The sequence below is a fragment of the Polypterus senegalus genome, chromosome 18 (assembly GCF_016835505.1).
Source record: "Polypterus senegalus isolate Bchr_013 chromosome 18, ASM1683550v1, whole genome shotgun sequence".
Taxonomy (NCBI): Eukaryota; Metazoa; Chordata; class Cladistia; order Polypteriformes; family Polypteridae; genus Polypterus; species Polypterus senegalus.
Window position 1 is genome coordinate 44,791,572 of NC_053171.1, and position 20,219 is coordinate 44,811,790.

Genomic DNA, 20,219 nt, shown 5'->3' on the forward strand with positions numbered 1-20,219 from the left:
GCTTCAATGTTCAATGTCTTGTTATCATGAACTCTGATCTGAATGGCTGACGACAAATTGTATGCTTCTGCCGATCTTCTAATTGAACACAATAGCACCGACATTTTACTCTCAATTGCTGTCAATTTGTTCATGTTTTCAATCCATTCTGTCAACCAAGTCAACTGTTTTCGAAGTAGCTTAAGTGTCACTGATAGATCACTTTACATTCTTGTCTACTTTCAGCGATGTTTGCACGGCTTACATGTTAGTGCGGACAATACCTGTGACCATTACTGCGTGTGAACGATCGTTCTAGAAGTTAAAACTCCTCAAAAATTACCTCAGAAGCACCATGTAGCAAGTCAAACTTAGTAGCTTGGCTGTACTCTCAATTGAAAACGAGCATGCCAGACAACTTGACGTGTCAAACATTGTTGAGACTTTTGTGCGACAAAACACATGCAAGTGAGTATTTTAAGGTACTAGTGATATTAGAAGTAATGTGACTTGTGACTTGTCAGTCAGTTCCATTTTTGTAAGCTTTAACAGTTTAACAAATCTGTAATGTGTTTTATTGTGTACCTTAATATGGCTTAAGTGCATTAGTGTCACTACTCTGAAGATTTGTGAGCTTTTTGTTGTCCATTTTCTCTGAACTTGTTTAAAACGAGTCGATTGTGTAGTACTAGTATACTGTCAGCTGGTCTTACTGTTTTAATTCATTACATTTTGAAATTGTTTCCTTTAATAGCACAGAACAGTTTCTACTTTCTAGCTTACGTTACATTTTAATCATCTGCCTTCACAAAGTTGTCTTGGAAAAGTAAGCAGGTCCACATTTTACATGTTACATTTTACTACTACTACTACCCACACTTCCCACATTGCATTCCACAATCTATATATATAATTCACTAAGGCAAGACACCCATGGAAAGGCAAGACAACCATAGAAAGCACGCTGGAAGGGGCATGGATTCACTAAGCCGCCGACAAGTAAGACACCTATGGTGCACGCAGGAAGGAGCCACGCCGGAGGTGAATCGCCATATGCAGCGTGTAAAACAGTTTCCGAGGGGTATCCCTTGGGACCTTTAAAACAATCCTTTACAACTGAGGTTAAAACACAATGAAGTAAGCAGTCTTTAAAAACCGAGTTTTCGGTTACAACACACGACCACGTGCACCATAGCAAACTGTTTTACACGCTACATACAGCAATTCGCATCCACGACAAACACCAACGACAAACTTCTTAGATGCTCCTGCAGGAACACGGAAAGTCTACGTGAGTCACAGGTGCATCTGGACTGTGCAAAGACGACAACGACTCAAGTGACGAGTTGGAGGTGGGCGCATGAGCGATGGCGGTCCGCCAGTTTTCAGTCACGGATGATTGTGTGTTGGTTCATTCCGTGCATTGTTACAATGTTGCTTTTCTTGCTGATTTATTACATTACCGATTTTGTAAATGTTAATTTTCTCCCTGTGCTTAAAAATCATTAAAAAACCGGCCTGATTATGCGGCGTATGGTACGCTGCGGGTTGGCTAGTTTATTTTATTTTTGCTAACTTACAGAGGCTGTAATAAAGCAATTAAAAAACGTATTACACATTCCATTTGGAGTGGTGGATTCTTTGTCACCAGCGTGTGTTCTGATAGTGACACAGTCGTGGATGCCACTGCCCAGCTGGCCCCTAGGATCTAGTTGCAAATAAATTACTAACAGATATGCTAGACAGGAGGAACCCACCATAGGGAGCTGCACAGGGGCCTTTAGCAAGCTGGCTACGCCACTGACTTAATACAGTATTTAGAACAGGGGTGCCCACACTTTTTCAGCTTGTGAGCTACTTCTAAAATGACCAGGTCGAAATGATCTACCTACATTAAAAATACAATACATATACTGAGTATACTTTATACATAAAATGTATGTTGTCGTACCTTGCATAACTGAATAATCTTTATAGTACAATCACAATAACAATTCAATACATTTATGGTCACTACAGTACAGTATTTGGATTTAATAATCGCCATGTGGGAAAAGGCTGACTCGCATAAATAAGTAGAGCCGAATAATGCAGTCAAGGAGCTTTTGAATTCAGCCGAGTAAAAAATGACGGCTGTCCGATTAACCGCGATTTTAGTTTCCTCTCCTTTCTCTTTCTCAGATTGCTATTTAGGAAGGACGTCAGTTTCGTAGTTTTTATGAACAGTTCGACAGTGCCTTTCCACATTTTCCTTCTTTAGAATAGCAATGATAGATTGACAGATCAGACAAACGCACTTTGATTGTGACATTGTGAGAAAAAAAATCCTCTTCCAATTCCACATCTAGCCTATACCCTCCCCAAACATTTTTTTTAAAATCCCTTCTTTAGTCGATATAAATTGGAAAGATAACTAGATCACAGCCGGAGTTTTGTAGTAGCTTATGCATTTGATCGTGCGTGCAGGATGACAAGTGTGTTAGAAGAGAAAGAGATCTCAGACTGGCCGCCCTGTATGTCAATCAAGTGGCAAATGCCATAGGGAGGATATATGATAGACTTACGTTTTAAAAAATTTTTTTTTGAATGCAACGTGATTGACCTGCACTACCTTTGCGATCTACCGGTCGATTGCGATCGACGCATTGGGCACCCCTGATTTAGAAGAACCCTCATGGCGCAAGTGAAATTTTATATGCTGCTCTACCTGCCACTTCACTCGAACATCATGGAAAGACTCTTCAATGGTGGTTTTCATCTGCTCTGCAGCTTCCAGAAACTCCTCCAATATTTTTGGGTCACACTTCTGCAGAGTTTCCTAGGTTGGAAAACAACAGTTAGTTTGCGTGCCCATTTAGCCTTGTGCTTTTTGAAGAATGGTTTTATTAGAAGAGAGCAGCCCGTGCCTCATATCTGCTCACACTCTCCTCTGAGCCCTGCTGCTCCTGCAAGAGGTCAAGCACTTTGCTCAGGTAGCTCTGTAGCTTCTCCTTGGAATTTTCAAACTGCCTTTTGATGCCCTCCTCTGATGCGCAGTCTGGCGTCTTCTGATCAGCTGTACTTTCCTGGAAAGACAAGTTCCATAAACCACCTTGTGTACTTTATTTTCATCAAGACTTGAAAAATACCACAATCTCTCTCATGGATAACTGAAGCAAACATGGAGATTAAAAAAGTTATATCCACCATCTATTCATTTTCTGAACCCACTTATTACATTAGTGAAGCGACAATAACCCAGGAATATTGGGTGCAAAAGAGGAAACAACTGATTGCAAAACAACAATCAATTCTGGAAAGGATGCCAGTTCATCACGAGGCACACTTGCACATGCCAGGACAGTTCACCTATCTGCACACCTGGGTTGTGGGAAGTAGAGCTACAAACAAAGTCATGCCTACAAGTGTGGGAATTTTGCAAATTCTTAACAAGCTACGAGGCAGCAGGCACTATCTACTATGCCACTATGCCACCAAATATTAAAAACAATAATAAATGTGTAATAATAAATATAAATGTCCCTGTAATTCATGCACATGACAATACTGATCTTATGAAACAACACATGACAATAATGAGCCATTTTGTGATGCAGTATAGGAGTTAAAAATGTTCTGCTGCTGATTTTCATTTGCACTCAGACTTTGATGCTTCTCCTTTCAGTGTCCAGCATGAATGGATTCCACTTACCCTCATACCACTTTTCCTCATTGCAATATGCCACTGTTGTCACTGACTGCATCACAATTAGTAGGGAACAAGTCCAAGTGTGAATGCAGACAATGAATCTTGAGCGACGTTTGGCACTTCATAGTTTTGTATGCTTGAAGGATGTTGTCTACCAGTTAGATGCAATTTGGTGCTCTGTAGTTGCCAAGAAAATTCTCAACAACATTCTTTAATGGATACACTGTGATTTCCTCTGGTCCCACTAGCAGATCTTCTTCTCATGGATGATATCTCTGCTTTGTAGGCCAACTTGGCAACAGTTATTCATGGAAACATCTGCCTGAAATACCAAAATCCTTCAACTTTCCTGTTTGTCAGTTTTGCAAAATTTTTCATCACTCCAAGTGAGGAGGAGTCACAGATATCTTTGTTGGGTGGACAGGTGGTTCATGTGCCCCCCTTTCCTGCCCCAGACGGAGCGGCCAGTTCTTTTTTAGTGTAATGAGACTCTTTAGCATGGCTGTCCCAGCTGCAGTACTTCGCATTTCTGAGTTTCATTTCCAGTAGCAGTGCTGGTACTTTTAGATCAGATGTTCCAGTTGCAGTTGTTGTGCTGCATATACTGTATGTATACTTAGAGTTTGAGAGGAAAACAAAAAATAAGCATTTGCAATACAACAGTACATGATCTGAAAATTTAAAGGTGATTTTTGCGATCAGCAGGCTAAAGACCATAAAATACACCCAAAATTGTTCAGGAAGTAAAATATTTGTTGTATGGTGTAACTACACAAGCTGTCAATGACATTCAGTGAAGGAATTTTTAAATTACTAATATTTCAACTTCTCTGTGCCAAATTCCTGAATGGCAGACTATTGGACCAAATTTTTAAATTCTTGTAACTGAAATAAAAGTTTTTAAGCATGCCAAAGATGATAGTGTCATTTAAGGCAGCTTGATTTTAACTCTCTTTAGCACAGGATTCTCCACAGTAATATTTATTAAAAAAACAAATGTCACATGTTAGCCGTGCTTCAAAGGCACTTACCTGTGAAGCTACAATGCATGGCTGCACCTCACTTCCTGCTGCCCTCTTCTTGATAGATTCTTCCATCACTTCCTGGCAAATATTAACTGTGTCTGAACACACAGCTCCAGCCTTGAAGACAGACAAGAACACCCTTCATTAAAACAATGCCAAGGCATTCTCAACAAACACCTACCCACACTGTGATCACTTTGTTAAAGGGGTGCCTCGAACATCTGGCAGATAACACTCTACCCTCTTACAGATTTATTGAGTGTGCAGTGCAGCGTCTTGCTGTTAATCGTGCTGCACGTAGGAGAAGGTTTTTACAGCGACAAATGATGTTAAGGGAGGAATTTGCTGCTTTTCTTGCCAACTATAATTCAGGTTCATGTGTAAGGTGAGAATATAAAAATGTTTTTAACTCAAACGGTATTGAATGGAATAAGAATCTCACTATATAACTTGTCGCATCATTGACGTCATGTCTGTTTTCCGTGCTTGGGCACATTTAGCGATCACACCGTTTCCGAATGCTACGGAAACGTGATCGGGCCTACCTCTTCCAAGGTGACGGTACTGTTTGCCCGGCACAGAGCGATCACACTAGTCAAACGAACTAGACTTTACGGGGTTATATGCGGAAAATGTACAAATTGTCAGGTTGAGTACCCACTTAAACAACATCCACATTACTGTATTTTCATTTAAAAAACACAGACATTTGTCTCTGTTTTCTCCTTTTGTATATATTACCACAGCATTTTTCAACGAACAAGAACAAATACTTTTACAAACATTCTTCAGAGCCGGCATGACGTTTTAGTGTGGACAGGCAAAAACAAAGATTTCTGAAAACATTGACTTCATTGTGCTCTGGCTGGTTTGTGCTTAAATAGATAGATAGATAGATAGATAGATAGATAGATAGATAGATAGATAGATAGATAGATAGATAGATAGATAGATAGATAGATAGATAGCGTGGAAGATCAGCCTCGAAACAGACAGGCAGACACCAATGGCGAACTCACCACACATTTATTTACAATATGTACAAGTGCATACAGTCCCGCACACAACCCAGTGCCCCTGCACCAAACGCCTTCAGTTCTGGCCTCTTTATAGTCCTGTCCTTTCTTCACCACCTCTGCTCCTCTCCTCCGAGCTTCGTCCTCTTCTACCCAACTCCAGAGGAGGAATGGAGGGAGGCGACCCCTTTTATGTCCACCTTTATGTGTTCCAGGTGCCTCCTGATGAGCTTCCTGTGGCACTTCCTGGTGTGGTGGAAGTGCCACATGAGCACCCGGAAGCACTCTGGGTGTCCCTGGTATTCCTTCCACCAGCACCTCCGGGTGTGACGGAAGTGCTGACGTCCAGGACTTCACAGGTGTCTGGGCACCCCTTGGCGGTGGCCACGGGCCCCTATAGGGTTGAGTTTCAATGCTCTGCTCCCGTGGCCCCCATACAAACCAGGACAGCTCCCTCTCATGGTCCGGAGGAGGCGTAGTCCCTCTCCCGGTCCTTCTAGGCGTTCTGGCTGGGCACAGCCCCCAGCTGCCTGCCACGATAGATAGATAGATAGATAGATAGATAGATAGATAGATAGATAGATAGATAGATAGATAGATAGATAGATAGATAGATAGATAGATAGAAATAAAACTGTCACTTTCACTTGCCAAAGTTCACAGGGTGGGATCTAGTATATACTGTGTTTTGATTGGTGAGTTGTCTTCTGTAGATTGCTCATGCCTAATTCAGTATGTCAGTGCAGGATGAAATAGTACAAGAATTAATTAGAAAAATGTTTACTAAAACCGATGAAATGGATTCTGCTGAAGTTATCACATATTTTATAGAGAAAATTAAAGATTTATCAGCAGATATTACAATGTTGACAGCCCTTTTAGAGTACGATATCGCTGAAACTATTTTTGAAGCCATCGAAGACCTGGTAAAGCAGACTAGGCTACACACCGGTTCAAGTGACGAAGTTACCTGCCCTGCACTCCCATCCTTTGACATTCCAGCTGAGTCAATAGAACACTTTCTTTTATATGGTTAAAAAGTTCAACAGATTGCAGATCTATATGGTGTTTCAGGGAAGACGATCACAAGGCGAATGTGCCAGTTACAAATTGAAATTGTTTCATTTTATAGCACAGAACAGTTTCTAGTTTACATTACATTTTAATCATCTGCCTTCACAAAGTTGACTTGGAAAAGTAAGCGGGTCTACATTTTACATATATTTATGTACTACTACTACTACCCACACATCCCACATTGTATTCCCACAATTTATTTTATTTTTGCTAACTTACAGAGGCTGTAATAAAGCAATTAAAAAACTTATTACAAATTCCATTTGGAGTGTTGGATTCTTTGTCACCAGCGTGTGATCTGATAGTGACACGGTCATGGATGCTAATTAATTCTAATGCTGTCTCATTTACCTCCATCTTCCGTACTGACATATTGAATTAGGCCAGAGCAATCTAAAGGAGATGATTCACCAATCAAAACACAGTATGTGTTAGAGCCCACCCTCTCAACTTTGACAAGTGAAAGTGACACTTTTATTTCAAGCTGTATTTCATGATGCGTTTGGAAGAATATTACGGACAAAATTAAATAAATAAATAAGCAACAAGAAACATATTATTAACTTTTGATCATATTTCTTGACACATTTATTTATTGATACATTTCATTTCACATTTATTTATTTATGCTCGCATTTCATTGTACTTTTATTTAATTGTGCATTTATTTATCTATTAATTAATTAATTAATTAATTTAATTAATTAATTTTGATTAAAATATTCCTCCATAGATGTAGCCTTTTGGCTGCAGGCTAAATATTTTAGCTGGTGTAGCAATCTCAGCACATTCAAAGGGCCTCCTGTCACAGATGAGTTTAATTCCGGCTAAACTCCATACTTTTTGGGACCAAAACCATTTCTACATGTGGACGTCTTGAGTAAAATGTCTACTCAATTCACATTATGTAAGAGTTTTAAGGAACTCACCTGTGCTCCACCTGCAAAGGCAGTCTGAGCACTGCTGGAGACATCTAAATCTTCCCAGAGGAGCATTGAGGACTCTTCCATTTTATGAGGAATGGTGATTTTTTCAGACATGGATGGACTTCGAGAGGGTGATGAAACATTTTCCTGTGGACAAATAAAAAACCTTTTGTCTCCTTTAAATGGTATAATGGAGATGTAACAGGATCCTTTTATATGATCACAGCACCAAGGGAATATCTTCCCAATGCACATCTGTCAACAATAAGCATTGCCTCTATGTTCCTCCAACTATTAACTTCCTTACCAATCGCACTTCATAACAGGTAATCCACCTGAAGCGGGCCTGACGGGAGACCATCTACAAAAAGCAAAGCTTTGGTTGCTATTGGAAGAGGTGTTGATGAGGCCAACATGGGTGGTTGGATCGGGACGTGGGTTGGGGGCTGGGACTAACCATGTGGTCTGTGTGTGGATTTCAATGCTCCAGTGCAATGACAGTAATACTGGGCTGTAAAAAATGAGTCTGTTCTTTGGATGAGATGAAAAACTGATGCCCTTGCTTTCTGTGGTCATAAAAGACCCCTGAACATCTTTTGAAATGACTACGATGCATCCCAATGTCCTGGATGCTGCATATTGGTGCTGGCTGAAGTGCCTCCCAACACCTTAGCCAAACAATCTCTTCTTCTTCTTCCTGATCCTATATAACTGAATAGAGAATTGTGAGAGAGCTGTGGACTATCCTGTCTATACATGGATGCAATGCAGGAAACAAATCCAATGTAGTTCAATGCATGGCCAAATCAGAGTTTCCATTTCACTAAACATTTCTAGATTTAGAACAAAATGAAGTAGCCATAGAAAGTCCAGGGAAAACATGATAGCTTAACGCAATGAGTGATAAGTGGACATTAGCAGAGGTCCATCATTCTCTGTTAAGGTCAGTTTTATTCAGACTTCAATTCTGAATTACATTCATGAGATTAGCAGAGACCTCAGGACTATTGTGCTCCTCTAAATTTCCTAAATAGCAGTACATTCCACTCAGGATTAACCACTCCAATCTCTATACTTAATTCCATTATCAACAAACCTTAACATCAGGCCATAAGTAGACAAACCATGATCCACCACACACTTCTATTTTGATTCCTGGCCCTGAAGAACATTCTTCTCCAACAGAGCTAAATTTTCACTGTATTAGTATAATACAGGCTCAATCATCTAATCATATATTTGCTTTTAACACCAGCTTATAACAAGGTGACAGTTGAGTGTCATCCTGTACTTCTGGTATAAATTCAACAGGTAAAAATTGTCATTTGCAAAATGGGTCCTTTAGGGGTCTGGAAATTGAATCCCATAAGTCAATAAAGCATTTCTGTTTTAATTTCAAAGTTGTACAATTAATTTTTGGCACCAATTATCAAAAATTTCAAGCTCCTCATTCAAAATCAAAACCACCGAGCCATGATAGAGTAAGTAAGATGTATTACTATCGATGAGCTTGGAATTTTAGAATTTGTTCAACAGGCCAGTCAAACAGGCTTTGGCCACCATAAAGCACCGCCTCATTTCTGGCTTGGTGACGAGAGTTGAAATTAACTGGCAGGTGAAGTATGTCAACAGGTTTGCCATATGCATGGAAGTAGCAGGTTCCTTCTGAATGAATGGCCCAGGAGTGATGTCCAGGTTAGAGTGGTTAGAGACCACATAATAAAGAAAATCTCGATCTATGAGGTGGGTCCCTCCAGGTCAAGTCCACAGAATTCCTGAGTGGGCAGTAAATTTAAGTATCTCACTCAAAATTTCAAGAAAAAGGTTCAAGTGAGCCTTCCTTCTGGAGATAATTGGTATTGTTGTTATCCAGTTCTAAACACGTCCAAGGAGATTGTGGAAGCCTGCCTCACTCTGTTGTTCACCTGCACACAGGTTTAACCCCATTTACCCCGAACGCTATTATTTGTGAATTTCCCCTTGGGATTAATAAAGTATCTATCTATCTATCTATTATGTAAGTCTGCTTGACTCCAGTAAGTATTTGGAGCAACTACTTGACAACTTGTACACAGCAATGGTGTTGGCATATAGTGCCTGTGTCATGTTGACGAGAGAGGCAGAAAGGTAGATATTAAGCAGAGACCATCACACATAGCCAAATTCGAGAACAGGAATGTACCCATGAATCCTTATTCTCTGCTGTATCAATTATATCCAGTCAGGTGCAAATATAGAAACATTTCCTTTGGGAATAATGTTTGATAAGGAAGCCTTAACAGCTGGAAAATTCTGTTGTTTACATTATTTTCATTTTTCTTAGTAAAATTAACATAAAGAAACATATAATTCATTTCAGAATTGTAGGGAACAAATTCAACCCCGATATAAAAAGACACAAGGCAAGAACCAACTTTGGACAGGATGCCAGTACTTTAAAGTGCATCTAATTAATGCAATAATACAATACATTTAATCTATACTAATAAAAGGCAAAGCCCTCACTCACTCACTCAGTCACTCATCACTAATTCTCCAACTTCCCGTGTAAGTAGAAGGCTGAAATTTGGCAGGCTCATTCCTTACAGCTTACTTACAAAAGTTGGGCAGGTTTCATTTCGAAATTCTACACGTAATGGTCATAACTGGAACCTATTTTTCTCCATATACTGTAATGGACTTTAGCTAGATGGCCATGGGGGGACGGAGCTGCAAGTCACATCATCACACCTCTCACGTAATCACGTGAACTGACTGTGACCGCAGTACGTAGAAAAGAAGGAAGAGCTCCCAAAGAGCGCTGAAGAAAACGCCAAATATTTTATTCGCGAGATACAAGTTTAATGAGAAGACACGAGGTATAAACGAGACTTTGGATCACTTTGTAACGGAGTTAAAATTGCTGTAGCGAGAAACATTTATGTGCCGGGTCTTAGCTAACATTAAATAAAGCCGTGGAAATCGCAACATCACACAAGAGAGCAGCTCACGTGAACTGACTGAAAGCAGTACGAGTGATCACTTCCATGCATCAAACCTGTTCAAAAAACACATTACACAATTGACAAGGTAGGAAAAGAATATGCTCCGAGCTGAGCTCCACAGCTAACGCGCTCTTGCGGAAGCAACTTCGTCACGCTGCCACCAAATACTCACAGAAAAATCCACAAGTTAATACACACGCTGTCTCTAGAGTTTCTCCACACTCAATGTATTCCTCGCATCTCCGTTATACCCTCTGATCTCCCATTTCAATTCAGATGCCTCCAATTTCCAGTACGGCTCTGCTTCGCGATGAGAAGTAATAAGTCTCAGGGACAGACCCCACAAAATGTTGCCATTGATTTCAGGCAAGATTGCTTTTCTCCTGGACAACTATACGTTGCATTCTCAAGAGTGAGCTCGCGCAGCTTTGTCATATTACAACCAGGGTGCTGAACTGAAAACGTGATATATAAAGAGAACTATAATAATCGTAATAAATGAACAATAAAACAGCGGAGAACCTGTGGATTAAATAAAAAGGCGGCATCCTTGGTAAAGCAAGGAAAAAGGATGGCTTTATATGTTGTTCGTTTATAAAACAGCGGAGAAGCTGTGTAAAGGCTGCTTCACAAAAAACCAGCAGAGCGCCTTATATGAGCAGGCAGTCAGCTAAAGAAGGGAATCAATAAATATCTATAATCGTAATAAACGAACAAAAAATAACGTACAAGCTGTGGATTAAATAAAGGAAATGGGTACCTGAACAGTAAAGTAAGTCTCGAATAGCTACACAATAACTATAAGAATCATAATAAACAAACAATAAAACAGTACAGAACTGTGAAGCAAGGAGAAACGATGGCCTTATATGGCGTTTGTTTATAAAGCAGTGGAGAAACTGTGTGAAGGCAGCTACACAAAAAAACAGCAGAGCGCCACACTCTGAATGTATTCCTCGCATCATCGTTATACCCTCTGATCTCCCAATTCAATTCAAATGCCTCAAATTTCCAGTAAGGCTTTGCTTCGCGATGACAAGTAATAAGTCTCAGGGACACACCCTACAAAAGGTTGCCATTGATTTGAGGCAACATTGCTTTTCTCCTGGACAAAACTATATGTTGCATCCTCAAGAGTAAACAGCTTGGTCATATTACAACCGGAGTGCTGAACTGACAACGTGGTATACAAAGAGATCCTTAACAGATAGTTATTTGCATATTTTCCCTCAGTTTAAAAAGATTTTCTTTTCTTCTTAAGAAAAATTTAAAAGCAGTTCTTCGTCGCTGCGAAGCACAGGGATTTTGCTATATACAGTATATATATATGTAGATATATATATATGTGTATGTATGTATGTGTATATATATATATATATATATGTAGATATGTATATATATGTGTATATATACTGTATGTGGAAATGTATATATATATACTGTATATATGTGTGTATATATGTAGATCTGTATATATATGTATACATGTGTCTGTGTGTATGTATATATATTGTCACACACGTGCGCATGGGAGGCAGCCAAAGGGCTTGAGTGAAGGCAGTTCGGAGGCATGCCGGGGTGTGGCAGAGTGCACTGACTCTTTTCTCCCTTGCCTGTAGACCATTCCCGGGGGATTTCACCTGGCTCTCCTGACATCACTTCTGGGACTGAGCCAATGGAAGTCGGCCACACCAGCTCCAGTCCCTCTGATGTCACGTCCGGCTATGAACCAATGGCGGAAGACCACGTGCCGGATCCATATGACCTCACTTCCTGTCTTCCCCTTTAAAACCTGCCCCTTTTCCTTTGTTTCCTCAGTCTTGTTTTGGACTCAGTTGAATGCACTTTAGTGCTGATTATTTGTTAAAATGACTTTTGCATATATATATATATATATATATATATATATATATATATATATATATATATATATATATATATATATATATTGTGAACTTGGCCCCGAACACAGACAGACGGACATCGTAAGTTCACCCAACACACTTTTATTTTCAATATTTACACCAAGTTATCGTGCACTCACACCCCAGTGCCTCTTGCACCGATTGCACAAAAGTCCAGGGCTCACAGTCTTTGTGCCTTCCTGGCCGCCTCCCGTCCTCTCTCTCCAGCTCAGTCCTGCTACCTTCCGACGTCCACCAATGACTGGAGGGAGACGGCCCCTTATATAATGCTCTCGGATGAGCCCCAGGTGTTCCCAGTATCCACTCCTTGGCCACGCCCCAGCGTGGCGGAAGTGTCGGCTGTTTTCCTGGTAGCTCTCCGGACGCCACACAAAGTCTTCCCCCCGGCACTTCCTGGTGTGGCGGAAGTGCCGGGCTCCCGGGATAATTAGGCCCTGGGGCGCCGCCTGGCGGTGGCCACGGGTCCCTACAGGGCTGGGCTTCCGTGCCCTTGACCCGTGGTCCCCAACAGAACCAGGACGGACGCCCCTCGCGGTCTGGAGGAGGCACAAGCCCTCCTCTCGCTCCTCCTAGCGCCCCGCCGGGCTCCAGCCCGCCGGGACCACAATATATATACTAGCAAAATACCAAGGCCGCAGCGTGAAGTACTGCATTCAAATTTTTATTAAGAAGAAAATTAAACCTTTTTAAACTGTGGGACAATATGCCAATAATTATTTGTTAAGGATCTCTTTGTATACCATGTTGTCAGTTCGGCCGTCCAGTTGTAACATGACCAAGCTGTGCGCTGAGCTTACTCTTGAGCATGTAACTTACAGTTGGCCATGTGAACAGTAATCTTGTCTCAAATCTCACAGCTTGGATTGCTGCTGTCATAATCGGTTTGAGTTTCATGGTTTGTTTCAATTACGACAGTATTTGCAGGATTTGTTGTGTTGAAGTGACATTCAGCATCTGTCAAGCGTTGTAAGTATACAACCAGTTTCATCGATAAAATCACATCCAGCTTTTGAGAGTTTAAACATTCATAAACATCAAAGTGTCCACTACTGAAATCGTCACCTGTGAATCTAAGATGTTTAAGAGGCATTGGCGGTTGTCGAAAGGTGTAAAATATTTGGCCATTTCAGTACACTTGAAAGCGACAACCGAACAATTCAGCGGCAGCCATCAACTCACATGCAGAACCATAGGTGAAGGGCTTAAGCATTTCACTCTTCTAGTGCTCCTGTGTAGTATAATTATCTCCTGTACCGTCATCAGTCCACACCTTGAACCTGTCCCAGTCATTCAATACATAAGACAGAATGTTCCTCTGGATGTCAAGAGTGAGCCTGATATGGCCGTGCAATATGTAACAAAGAGAATGGAAAAGGTAGGTGGTATCTCCGGGCATGGAAACCACTCGGTAAGTGACAATTCTTTGATCGAAAGAATTTCTTGAAGATGGGCCCATAAGTAACAAAGACTGTTGAAAAGTTCAATATGGCGGCCGATAGTGGCATCATACTACCAAAATAAGTACGTACATTGGTTTCAGTTAGTGGAGGGAAGCCGCCTACCAAATTTCGAGAAGATGGGGCCATAAATAAGAAAGTTCAACATGGCGGACGTTGTTGACCGCTATGACCATTACGCGTAGAATTTCGAAATGAAACCTGCTTAACTTTTGTAAGTAAGCTGTAAGGAATGAGCCTTGCAAATTTCAGCCTTCTACCTATACGGAAGTTGGAGAATTAGTGATGTTGGAAAATTCAATATGGCGGCTGACAGTGGCGCCATACCACCAAATAAGCACGCGTACATTGGTTTCGGTTAGCTCAGGGAAGCCACCTATCAAATTTCGTGAAGATGGGGCCGTAAATAAGAAAGTTCAACATGGCGGACGTTGTTGACCGTTATGACCGTTACGCGTAGAATTTCGAAATGAAACCTGCTTAACTTTTGTAAGTAAGCTGTAAGGAATGAGCCTTGCAAATTTCAGCCTTCTACCTACATGGGAAGTTGGAGAATTAGTGACGTTGAAAGTTCAATATGGCGGCTGACAGTGGCGCCATACCACCGAAATAAGTATGTACATTGGTTTCAGTTAGCGCAGGGAAGCCGCCTACCAAATTTCGTGAAGATAGGGCCATGAATAAGAAAGTTCAATATGGCGGACGTTGTCGACCGTTATGACCGTTACACGTAGAATTTCAAAATGAAACCTGCTTAACTTTTTTAAGTAAGCTGTAAGGAATGGGCCTGCCAAATTTCAGCCTTCTACCTAACGGGCAGTTGGAGAATTAGTGACGTTTGGAAAATTCAATATGGCGGCCGACAATGGCGCCATACCACGAAATAAGTACGCGACATCGGTTTTGGTTAGCGCAGGGAAGCCGCCTACCAAATTTCGTGAAGATGGGGCCATAAATAAGAAAATTCAACATGGCGGACGTTATCGACCATTATCGACCGTTATGACCGTTACGTAGAATTTCAAATGAAACCTGCTTAACTTTTGTAAGTAAGCTGTAAGGAATGAGCCTGCCAAATTTCAGCCTTCTACCTACACGGGAACTTGGAGAATTAGTGATAAGTGAGTCAGTGAGTGAGTGAGTGAGTGAGTCAGTCAGTGAGTCAGTGAGGGCTTTGCCTTTTATTAGTATAGATATATATATTTATACACGTATGTGTATGTGTGTATATATATGTATATTTATCTGTATGTATGTATGTATGTGTATATGTATATGTGTGTGTGTATGTATGTATATATATGTGTATATATATGTTGATATGTGTATATATATGTATATATGTAGATGTGTATATGTTTGTCTGTGTGTGTGTGTGTGTGTGTGTATATATAATATATATATATATATATATATATATATATATATATATATATATATGACAGCAACACTCATAACAGTGACAAAACAATTACATTGACAATCATGTTACGTTATTTTTAAAATGTTTCCTTTTCTTTTTCATAACTTCTTTAACACACTACTTCTCCGCTGTGAAGCGCGGGTATTTTGCTAGTTTTAACTAAATCTGTGTTGGTTTCACAGACGCATTCTAATGCATTCTTATTCTAACATATTGCTACATAGTACAGACAAATTATGAGACAAGACGCTAATCCAGCACCTATCCCACAATGCAGTGCTAAATGGCTTTCACGAAGGTTGCAGACACCTGACCTCTCATGCATCCAGATGCTAACCAAGTAGTCTGGCTAAGTCGGGGCACTGGTCATGTACAAGTATGATATGCATTTTGACTTCCATCACAGGTCATTAGAACATACAAGACCACCATCCTGCATTGCTCTTATTATGATGACAGAGAGGCTCCAGAATCTCAGCATAAAGATTCCAACGTAGCACCGCATGCCCTTCTCCTTACTAACCATGAACAATCATGGCTGACAAAAGTTGGCAAGGCCCAGAACACAGCTGCTTTATATTTTATTTTAAAATTCCCGAAAAGGACTTGTCAACAGCCGTTATTCATCATTCACATCACAACAAATAATGGAGTGTAATAAACCTGCTAGGAACAAAGTAATTTCATTTTATGCTGTTTTCATGTTTATTTTCATACACTGGAGGGAAAATAGCTTCATTATTAAGATGCTTTACTTCATTTTTATTGTTACTTGTCGCCGGAGTGACAGCCTCATTATTAAAGTGTGCTGTTGGGAGGCTGTGTGAATGAGGTACACTTACAGCTCAAGCAGGGCCAGAGGCCATAAAGACAAACACCCTACCGAATGCAACCCTTGGCTTTGTCACTCTGGGAGGTGGACAAGCTCATTAATCCACCAGTCTCCTCCTCAGGGGTTTCAAGCTTTTCTGGGTAGATTCCCTGGATTGCTTCAAGGTTGATTGACCACTGCACTTCCTTTTTATTCCCCTCACAGTAACACTTGGATGAAGATGCTAACTTCACATATGGTGGGTGAATGATATGTCAGGTAGAAAGTGAACTGCTATGAGAAACATCTTATCTGCAACAGCAAAAAAGGAAAGACCATGTGTGTGTTTGTGTGTCTGTGTAGAAAGCAAGGACTTCAATTAGAAATTGAGTGATGTAGCAGCAGTTGTTCTTCAGTGATACATAGAAATGTGAACTAGCTGCAGGCCTGGACACATGGTGACCAATGGCTGACACCTTCATGATCACAGGCAGTATGCATTTCAAATTCCATCCTGTGAGTCCATAAGGCTCCTGCAGAGGTGTTGTTTAGGGTGGAAGAACAAACAGATAATTCAATGGAGGACTTTAAAAGAAGCCATATAGTTAGAGGGTTACCTTCATTTTGAACCACCTCTACATTTCTTATGGCTGCATTATGCTAAAGCTGCAGACAACCATAGAAGATCTAAACCTTTATTATTCTATGAAGTATGAAACCCTCTCCAGGCTGTGCAGGTCAGTGCCTTTTCTGGTGGCATCACTCCTAGAAGGGCTCCTGGTTCATCACAATGCACACTTGCTAATAATATGAAGAAAAACCCAACCTAACACAACTAGAAACTATGAATTTAAATTTAGAGGATGTCAGAAATGAGAGAGAGTATCACAGTGACATCCCAAACAGTTCCAAGAAAACCTTGCTGTGGAAGATGTTCAACTTTGACCAATTTAATTCAATCTTAGTAGGCTCCAACTCCTAAACACCCATAGGCACCCAATGAATGGTGATGTGACCTGTACAAAGTCATTGAATGATGAATGGAAGATCATCGGACTTAAATCTGTTGGGAACATGTGTCATAGATTTTGATGCTGCACTGACTACCAACAAGATAAGTACGAAGCTAGTGTTAGTAGAATAGAAAAATATAGCCAACAGCAAAATGGAGCCACTACAGAAGCCAAAATGAAAACACAATCAACAAGTAAACAGTGCCAGGAGCATCTGAAAGAGAAGTGGAAGTTACATTTCAAGCCAACAAAGAGAAGATGCATTGTATGAAATTATCAGAAAACCTTAAACTAAGTGATGGAGGGCTGGGAGGTTAAAATAGGAATTGCCTAACTGGAGGTCTTGTCTTGCTCTTGGACCAGTAAATGAGGATACAGGCAGGTGCTGTGTGCAAAAGAAGACACTCATCCGAAAGGAACTGTAAAGAAGATGGACCAGAAAATGAAGGTGCCAGAAGAGAGCAAACAAAATACAGGATGCTCATTTAAGCAGGCCATGGGTGAAAACCTGGGAGGTAGAAGAATGAGAAAACAAAGAGGACAAAAATCAGAGGTTGAGAAGTGCTAACTACCCAAATGTCCTTTCTGTAATAGCTATTTCTTGTGATTGTTTCTTTTAAATGTATGCAAACATTTGGACACAAACATGTAACCAGCAATAAACATTGTTGCCACTAATGATGTGGCAGCCACCATGAAACAAATTTCAAAACTGTGCAACAATGATGATATTGGTGAAACATTATATATATATATATATATATATATATATATACAGTATATATATATAGACCTGGGTTCGCTTCCCAGGTCCTCCCTGTGTGGAGTTTGCATGTTCTCCGCGTGTCTGCGTGGGTTTTCTCCGGGCGCTCCGGTCTCCTCCCACAGTCCAAAGACATGCAGGTTAGGTGGATTGGCAATTCTAAATTGGCCCTAGTGTGTGCTTGGTGTGTGGGTGTGTTTGTGTGTGTCCTGCGGTCGGTTGGCACCCTGCCTGGGATTGGTTCCTGCCTTGTGCCCTGTGTTGGCAGGGATTGGCTCCAGCAGACCCCGTGACCCTGTGTTCGGATTCAGTGGGTTGGAAAATGGATGGATGGATATATTGTCGCAGATGGCTGGGGAGGCAACCTGACCAGGATGCTCAGGAGGACCGGAGGAGGGCTAACATCTTCCCCAGACCACATGGGGGTGACCGCCCAGGTGCCTTTGGGTGCCACGGGTACATAGCTTTGAAGCTCAACCCTGTAGGAGCCCGTGGTCACCGCCAGGGGGCGCCCCAATGCCTTTGGAGCCCTGGACCTCAGCACTTCCGCCACACCCGGAAGTGCTGGGGGGGAAGAGGACTGGGGACACCCAGAGTGCTTCCGGTTGCACAGCCGGCACTTCCACCACACTGGGGAGTGCCGACGGAAGATTGTCGGGAGGTACCTGGAGTACATCCAGGTGACGTGTTTCGCTGTGTAGAGTTAACTTTTGTGCTCTTTTGTGTTTATCTTTGTGCATAGTCAAGCCCTTCATTATGGCTCCAAAACGATCTGCTCCTGCTACTGTTTCAGGGGCCGTGCCCAAGCGCCAAAGGAAGATGTTAACGATTGCCGAAAAGGTAAAAGTTTTGTATATGTTGAAGGAAGGGAAAAGCTACACCACTGTAGGACGCCATTACAGCATCAGTGAGGCTGCGATTCTTTTTATTTCAAAAGTAGGAAAGGAATATAAGATCTACGGCCGCAGTGTCCTTTTAACCAGTGTGCAAAACGAGTTGTAAGTGGGTGTAATAAGGCAGTAGTCTGGATGGAATCTGCTTTAGGGATTTGGATTGAAGAAGAACAACGGCGGTGCTACACAATCGCCTGAAGAGGCTCCTTTAGAAGGGCTGTAACGCTCTCCTTTGTTGTGCAGTAAAACTAAACTCATCGTAATCGGACAAGTCATCATGTCATTGTTGGTGAGTAACCATAATTATTTTTCTACTTAACAGTACTTAGTACATGTACGTACGTTTAGTGTCACTGTACACACATTTACTGTATACTATTTTTCTTGTACTGTATGTATTTATTGCTGGTGGCCTGACTGTAACATATGTGATATCGAAGACGCTCGATATCTTTAAAAGAATATTTAGGTTTTACTGTATATAAACAGTGTGTTTATATACATAATTTCAATGAATCTTACCTAATATCTAAGAGAATACAAAGGGTTTATGCTGTATAACTCTGCGGGGAATATTTATAAACAGTGTGGGAGAGTTTATAAGAGATTAAAATATATAAAAATAACCATACAAACATATGGTTTCTACTTCGCGGATTTTTACCTATCGCGGAGATGGTGTGGTCTGCAACGCAACCCCCGCGATCAAGGAGGGATTACTATATATATATAAATAAACAAATAATTTGTTTTAGATAAAACTTCCAACAATGACAAGCTCTCCAGTTGGTCACATATCTCAAACAACTGAACATGACTTCCTTTCCACACACATATACAATTGACATGCAGCCAAGACACACTGATTGCTACACTTAGGATTCAATCATTTGGTCAGACAGAAGAAGATAATTCTTTAAGGAGAGTAAAGTCATCAGGCCACCACCCCAAACTCCCAAAACAGGTCCCTGAGCGGTACTTACAAATCGAGTGTTCTTCATGACGTCACACCACTGCCGGTTTAATCTGCTCAGCTCCTTGGAGACGCGGGCCATCGTTTCCTCATCGCTGACTTCGATTAAAAAGTTACCAACCTCGTTGACCTGGGCATGCAGAGCTTCCCATTCTGTCAGACTTTCTTCCAAAGTGGCCTAAGGATTGGAAAATGACAATTGAACTGAGGTAACACTTGGTGTTGAATACAAGAAGAGGAAAGGCTGGTCCACTGTGTTTAATTTC

The 20,219-nt window shown here is 41.1% G+C and overlaps 1 protein-coding gene across 12 annotated transcripts in view; it reads right to left on the bottom strand.

Moving 5' to 3' along the window:
- Positions 1-20,219, bottom strand: part of syne2b (spectrin repeat containing, nuclear envelope 2b) — a 437,867-nt gene that overhangs the window by 315,394 nt on the left and 102,254 nt on the right. For all 12 annotated transcript variants that reach the window (XM_039741095.1, XM_039741096.1, XM_039741103.1 and 9 more), the window contains 5 exons: positions 19,964-20,131; positions 7,715-7,858; positions 4,699-4,809; positions 2,886-3,044; positions 2,687-2,797 (listed from right to left, as the gene is read on the bottom strand). In XM_039741095.1, the coding sequence (XP_039597029.1) occupies positions 2,687-2,797; positions 2,886-3,044; positions 4,699-4,809; positions 7,715-7,858; positions 19,964-20,131 (693 nt within the window). The remainder of the gene's footprint in view (positions 1-2,686; positions 2,798-2,885; positions 3,045-4,698; positions 4,810-7,714; positions 7,859-19,963; positions 20,132-20,219) is intronic.